The sequence below is a fragment of the Salvia hispanica genome, chromosome 5 (assembly GCF_023119035.1).
Source record: "Salvia hispanica cultivar TCC Black 2014 chromosome 5, UniMelb_Shisp_WGS_1.0, whole genome shotgun sequence".
In the NCBI taxonomy this organism is placed as follows: Eukaryota; Viridiplantae; Streptophyta; class Magnoliopsida; order Lamiales; family Lamiaceae; genus Salvia; species Salvia hispanica.
Window position 1 is genome coordinate 20836818 of NC_062969.1, and position 7333 is coordinate 20844150.

A 7333-nucleotide genomic window follows, 5' to 3' on the forward strand; every position below is an offset into this window, starting at 1 on the left:
TCTTGCCTTCAATTTATTTGTGTTTTGATATTTACTTTAATTGATAAACACAAAAATTAAAATAATTAAAAATAGTGGTGAGGTGGAAAATGGGATGGACGCATTTATATAGGGAATTATTCAAGTGTTTGGACTGGATGATAAAATACTGATATGACTGGAAGTAAATGGAGATGAGCTGATTTATAAAGCAAAATATATTTCATTATTGTGAATGCTCTTATACTTCAACAGACAACGTATAGTACAAAATGAAGATGAGCAGATTTATCAATTAGCCATGTTACTATACGGAAAAAAACATACTCTCTCCGAACCCATAGAAATAAGTTATTTGGGGTTGGTACGAGTTTTAATATATAATTGGTAAAGTAATAGAGAATGAGAAAATGTAGTTAAAATTGTGTAGTGTATGGTGGGCCCATAAATAATAAAGTAAAAGAGAATGAAAAAAAGATTACTATAAATGAATATGAACTATTATTATAGGACGAACGAAAAAGAAAATATAGCTTATTTGGGGATGGAAGTTTTAAAACGACGTATACAGTATACTACATGCTCAACCAGCCGGTCTCTGATATTTATATGGAACATTTATTTTGTTTAGAAACTAAATTCAACTAAAGTAGTCGTAAATTAATAGCAACTTTATCCTTTCATGGTGCGTGGACACGAGAAATGCAACTTGTAGATATTCAAATTGTTTACGTCTACGGTCTACTATCATTTGAAAGCGAAATCTTATATAATACAAAGGGAGCAGCCTTTTCGGAGAATATCAAATTATATTGTCCTTGAAGGATAATCATAAAAGCTGTTTGTGGACAAATTCTGTGTGAATGTCGTCAAACTACATCTTTCCAATAATATAAAATTGCAGAATACTATTTATTGGATTTCTCAATCAATAATGCAGAATGGTAGTATAATACAACAAAAATACATATAAAAAAACACAAGTTCCCGTATCCTATTTTTTATTTCAATTGATATCTATGATTTTATATAAAGTTGATTGGCATTTGGTTTCATAATAATAGTAAAATCAACATAAACTAGAAAATCTCCATTACCAAACACAGAGCTACCTTTCCAATATTAGTATTTATTGTTCAACAAATCTAGGAGGCTATGCCATGTGTAGGCACCATCACATTAAAAAATCATCAAGGTTATGTTATTACATATGGGGAATTTGTTTGGAATGACTAAATTTTCTTGTCACTGTCCCAAAATCTAAAGTGGGAAATAGGAAGAAATAAGTGGCACCATTGATGTTTGAATTAAATAGTTTGCGTCGATTGACAATGAGGAGTTGTTGGAGTCGTCTTCATTTGATTGCAGTAGTCATTCAATTTTGCTTTTCCTTTCTTTAAATTATCATCATACAAAACCAATCACATTTACCTTGTTCATGATGGGATTTCCTTCCTTTCTTGCTGAAACCCCTCATTTTCAATATTGTTCTTACTTGAGCAAGGCCCCATCTAGTGTAGAAAATGGCATAAAGTAAGAATAGAATCATTACTTGGATAGCAAGCACTTTTCCTATTGACTACAAATCTACAATAGAAGGTCCTTTGCCTTTATATATACATATATATATTGAGGTGATTTTCCACTACTTTTGTATTGCCATGGATGAAGATAACAACATTCAAGAGAGGCTGCTGAGTTTCAAGGCGGAGCAAGAAGAAGAAGGTGGCAATTTGAAGGGCAGAATCTGTAGGGAATCGAAGAAAATATGGAGGATTGCAACTCCCGGTGTGATCTCAAGAGTGAGTTCATTTGGAACTATAGTGGTGACGCAGTCTTTCGTTGGGCACATAAGCGCGGTGGATCTTGCTGGTTACGCGCTCGTTCAAACCCTCAGCGTCCGCTTTGTGAATGGAATACTGGTAGCTAAACTATAACATATACTTATACTCCATGTTGAGTTGCTGTTGGAATGAATAATTAATGGAGTACATATATTGGCAGATTGGGATGTCGAGCGCAACAGAGACTCTGTGCGGACAGGCATACGGGGCGAAGCAGTATCACATGATGGGAATCTATCTCCAAAGATCATGGATAATTGATCTCATCACACTCCTCATCCTGCTTCCTGTCTTCCTCTTCGGCACTCAAATCTTCAACCTCCTCGGCCAGGATGAAGCCATCGCCAAATCTGCTGGATACATCTCTCTCTGGTTCATCCCATTCGTCATCAGCCTCATCTTCAGCCTCACCGTGCAGATGTACCTGCAGGCTCAGCAGAAGAACCTCATCATCGCCTGGCTCTCAGCTCTGCAGTTTGCCATCCACCTTCTCTGTTCCTGGCTCTTTGTCTTTGTTCTTGACCTCGGACTTCCTGGTGCCATGGCTGCCCTCTGCATATCTTCCTGGTTTCTGGTTGTGGGGGAGTTCGTCTACATCTTTGGTGGGTGGTGCCCCGACACCTGGAAGGGCTTCTCCATTGCTGCAGCTAAGGACTTGTGGCCGGTTGTCAAGCTCTCTGTCTCATCTGGTGCCATGATATGGTATATATGATCATCGCCATTTATTGTGTTATTTCATGTCTTCGTCTTCTTATTGAAGCGTTGCACATTGTCTTGCACTTGCAGCCTTGAACTTTGGTACTACGCCATTCTGGTGTTGCTGGCAGGCTACACAACAGATGCTCAAGTCTCCATCTCTGCCTTCTCCATTTGGTACCCAATCACTTTTCATGTTTCTCTACACACATTCAAACTTTGTAGTTGTGATTAAAGTAGTGGGAGTTTTCAGCCTCAACATCAATGCTTGGATTGTGATGATCATCCTCGGCATCATGGGAGCTGCATGGTATGAAAGTTTTCTTGCAAAAAGAAATTGAAAATCCCATCACCATCAATGACTGTTTTTGCATCGCAAAACAGCGTTCGTGTTGCAAATGAGCTTGGCAGTGGAAATGCGGAAGCGGTGAGATTCTCAATCAAGGTGATAATGGCCACCTCACTTACAATGGGGATTTTGTTCTGGATCCTCTGCTTGGCTTTTGGAAAGAGCATCGGATACTTGTTCACCAGCGAGGCGGAAGTGGCGGAGACAATCTCAGGCCTCTCAGTTCTGCTAGCATTCACTGTGTTGCTTGGCAGCATCTTCCCGGTGCTCTCGGGTACGTTGGTCTTGAAAACCTTCCTCCTCCTTGTTTAGAATCAAATCTCATTGCCATTACGACAGGTGTGGCTGTGGGATCAGGGCTACAAAGTAAGGTGGCTGTGATCAACCTGATCTGCTTCTATGGGATTGGGTTACCTGTTGGAATTGTTCTAGGATACTGGTTTAATCTTGGTGTTCAGGTAAGTTTAAATCAACATTTAGTCCTTGGTAAATCAACACTTTGTAAATTGTATTGGTGAATGGTGGACACTACAGGGCATATGGGTTGGGCTGACTGGAGGAGTTTTGACTCAGACATGTTCATTGAGCACCTTGATATGGAGAACAAACTGGGATGAAGAGGTGAGTGAAATCAATCTTTCATGTTTTTATTTGAGGAGTACAATATACTAATATTTGGATTGTGGCAGGTATCCAAAACATCAGCACGTCTCAAGAAATGGTATTTGGAATCAACATCGGATAATGATAAGCACATTGCTTGCTAAGTTATAATACAGCAACTATATATGTATCTTTGTTTTAACTTATTTCAAGCATTTGAATAATGTAATTTGTTAGTTGTTACACACCCCACTACCTTATTTTTGTATGTCGGTGGTCCATACAAGGATTGCGGTTTGGTACAATTTAAAGAAAGGAATGACATTAAATATTTCCCAGTAGTTAGTTGTTTCTGTACAGTATTAAATACGGGTAAATGATAGCATCAACTGGTCCCATGGTCTAGTGGTTAGGACATTGGACTCTGAATCCAGTAACCCGAGTTCAAGTCTCGGTGGGACCTACTTTTAAATTTTACTCTCTTTTTTTCTAAAATAAGTTGCATTTTAAATTTTAGTCTTCAAAAAAAAGTTTGAAGAATGAAATGATTGATTGTCCATTACAAGCAAAACAAGAATGCTATTTTGTAATTGCAAAACCGAAAAAGTGAAACATAATTCTACTACTAAAACATAATTCTACACTGAGCTATCACATGGAGCCCTCTCCAATAAATATTCAACTGCTATTATTATTATTATTAAAATAAAAGGGCAGCAGAGGGGATAGAGTTCGAGCTCACAGCAAGCATGGACGATGATAACATTAACAGCATTGAAGAGAGGCTTTTGGATGGAAAAGAAGGTGGTGATTTGAAAGCAAGAATATGTGAAGAATCAAAGAAAATATGGAGGATTGCGACGCCAAGCGTGATCGCAAGAGTGAGCTCTTTCGGCACCATCGTCGTTACACAATCTTTTATCGGCCACATCAGCGCCGTCGATCTTGCCGGCTATGCTCTCGTCCAAACTCTAAGCGTCCGTTTCGTCAACGGCATATTGGTATATATCTTTTTTCATTTCAAATGTTTAAGTAGTACAAGTATTGGTTATGATTTATGAAATGTAAACAGATTGGGATGTCGAGTGCAACCGAGACTCTATGTGGGCAGGCATTCGGGGCGAAGCAGTATGAGATGATGGGAATCTACCTGCAGCGCTCATGGCTCATTGATCTCATCACTCTCACTCTTTTGCTCCCTGTTTTCGTCTTTGGGGCGCAGATCTTCAAACTCGTTGGCCAACAGAAAGAGATAGCGGAATCTGCTGGCTATATATCTCTCTGCTTCATTCCATACGTATACGCACTCATCTTTAATTTGACCATACAGATGTACTTGCAAGCGCAGCAGAAGAACATGATCGTTGCCTGGCTATCGGGTTTCCAGTTTGTGATCCAAGTTGCGTTTTCTTATCTTCTTGTGTATGTTTTGGATTTTGGATTGGATGGCGCTATGGCTGCGCTATGCGTCTCTTCTTGGCTTCTTGTTTTGGGGGAATTTGTGTACATTTTCGGAGGTTGGTGTCCGGAGACATGGAGAGGTTTTAGTACAGCCGTCTTCAAGGATATATGGCCAGTTGTGAAGCTCTCACTGTCATCTGGTGTAATGATATGGTAAAACTCATAAATTTCTCTAATTCCATTCCTTATTGTTTGATATGACATCCTCCCTCTGTTGCAGTCTGGAGCTGTGGTACTATGCAATTCTGGTGTTGCTGGCTGGATACATGGAAAATGCACAAGTTGCTATAAATGCATTTTCCATTAGGTATGTAAACACTCTACTAATTCATGTTTTTTTTATTTTTACTATCATTTACTGAGTATTTTATTTAATTGCAGCCTCAATATAGTTACTTGGCTGTTGATGTTAATCATGGGAATTATGGGTGCTGCATGGTACAAGATTTAATCCTTCCTCTCATCTCCTATATATTATCTCCTCTTTGTGATATGACTGAAAAAGTGTTTCACTCAGTGTTCGGGTTGGAAATGAGCTAGGGAGAGGGGACGCGGGAGCGGTGAGATTCTCAATCAAAGTGCTAATGGGCACCTCTACTTCAATAGGGCTCTTGTTTTGGATCATCTGCTTCCTATTCAGCACCAACATCACATATTTCTTCACCGATGATGAGGCAGTCATCCACACAGCCTCTCGTCTCTCACTTCTTCTAGCATTTTCAGCCTTGTTTGCTAGCATTTACCCGGTCCTCTCTGGTCAGTTTTAACTCCCAAATACAGATTTTGTTGTAAATGTTGAGATCCCATTTTGTGTGTGTTTGTGTTGTCTTGCTAGGTGTGGCTATAGGATCGGGTCTGCAAACGAAGGTGGCGGTCATAAATTTGGTTTGTTTCTATGGAATTGGACTGCCGGTAGGAGTTGTGCTTGGATACGTGCTTCATCTTCAAGTAGAGGGGATATGGTTAGGGCTTGCCTTTGGAGTTCTAACTGAGACTTGTGCCATGATCTACTTGGTTTGGAAAACAAATTGGGATAAAGAGGTCACTAATAATACCAACAAATTCTTTATTCCAATAATCGATATTATCATAATTTTGTTTTCTTTTCCATGAACAGGTGTTGAAGACTTCAACACGTCTAAAGAGATGGAACTTGGAATAATTTGATTCTGAAAATCAGAGTTTGTTGTGTATGCTTTTTCAGTTGTAACTTGAAAGTTTCATGGTTTTCATATGAAAAATGTGTAAAATCTAGATTTCCCATATTAGCAAATAACGTGTACAACGTAACATGAATTGATTGCCTCTAAATACATCAACATTAGCTCAATTCTCGTTTGTCACGTAAACGTAAACTTTTCAACTCACCCAAATTGCAAGTTGGGTAAAATAATATGGCAATTTGATCTTCACTTCAAATCTAAATTATTATCAATTCGTCTCCAACTAACTTAACCCCTCTCTTTTTTGGGTGAGCAAACTATGTGTATCCGAACACTCTAAATCACACCAAACCTAAATAGTACTCTCTCCGTTCCACCATACGCGAGTCTATTCTTTTGACACAAGATTTAGTATGAGAGAGGGAAAAGTAGAAGAGGAAAAGAATAAATTAGGTGAGAAAATTAAGTAAGAGAGATGATTTTTTGCTTAAAATGAAATGATTCACTTATGATGAGACATCCGAAAAGGAAAGTGATTCGCTTATGGAGGGACGAAGGGGGTGCTAATTTTGGTTTAGATTTCATATTGTAACTTATTTTTCATCAAAATTCAGTTCCATTCTTATTGTTTTTTAATATAAATCAGAAAATCCAAACTACAACAATATATATATATAGTTATATTTTTAATTAAATTTTTTAATAATATTTAATTTAAATATATGTAACCAAATATAATTATTTTATTTTGTATTTTAGGATGGTCCAATTATTTGGAATTTTTCGGGTATCATGATTTTTTCAGTTCACTTCAAATAGTCAAATTTCATATATCTAACTCTCTCGCACAACAAATGTTCATTTCAGTTTTCCAATAAATATATCACACTCTCATTTAATATATCCTTCCATATATCCTTCCGCTCCATTATTGACACATTTTTTTGCACAATTTTTTAGGTAGTATAGAGTAGTAGAGATGTCAAATGGGTCGGGCCCATCCAGTCCAGGCCCGGCCCAGTGTGGGCCGGCCCACTAATGAAATGGAGCGGGCTTGGACTGGGCTAAATATGTTAATTGGGCTCCAATTGGGCCTCTTTACAAACCCAGGACCGGACCGGGCCAGGCCCAGGCCCATTCAAAGCCCGACCCAAGCCCAGGCCCGGTAGAACTCATTTATGTCCTATATTCTTAATTCTTAATACTTTTAATAGATTTATTTTATGTATTGTGTTAGT

The 7333-nt window shown here is 38.3% G+C and overlaps 2 protein-coding genes and 1 non-coding gene across 3 annotated transcripts; all 3 read left to right on the forward strand.

The window, feature by feature from the left end:
• Nucleotides 1–1119: 1119 nt before the first annotated feature.
• On the forward strand, nt 1120–3812 carry LOC125186637 (protein DETOXIFICATION 24-like). The gene is made up of 9 exons (XM_048083043.1): nt 1120–1174; nt 1651–1901; nt 1984–2525; nt 2610–2696; nt 2773–2829; nt 2904–3142; nt 3208–3326; nt 3403–3489; nt 3558–3812. The coding sequence occupies exons 1-9, from the start codon at nt 1135–1137 to the stop codon at nt 3633–3635; spliced, it is 1500 nt and encodes a 499-aa protein (XP_047939000.1). The 5' UTR covers nt 1120–1134; the 3' UTR covers nt 3636–3812.
• Nucleotides 3813–3862: 50 nt separating this feature from the next.
• TRNAQ-CUG lies at nt 3863–3934 on the forward strand. The gene has a single exon. It is a non-coding gene; the product is annotated as a tRNA-Gln (tRNA).
• Nucleotides 3935–4200: 266 nt separating this feature from the next.
• LOC125187503 (protein DETOXIFICATION 24-like) lies at nt 4201–6262 on the forward strand. Its single transcript, XM_048084102.1, has 7 exons — nt 4201–4472; nt 4544–5085; nt 5153–5239; nt 5314–5370; nt 5450–5688; nt 5768–5973; nt 6050–6262. The coding sequence occupies exons 1-7, from the start codon at nt 4221–4223 to the stop codon at nt 6092–6094; spliced, it is 1428 nt and encodes a 475-aa protein (XP_047940059.1). The 5' UTR covers nt 4201–4220; the 3' UTR covers nt 6095–6262.
• Nucleotides 6263–7333: the final 1071 nt, after the last annotated feature.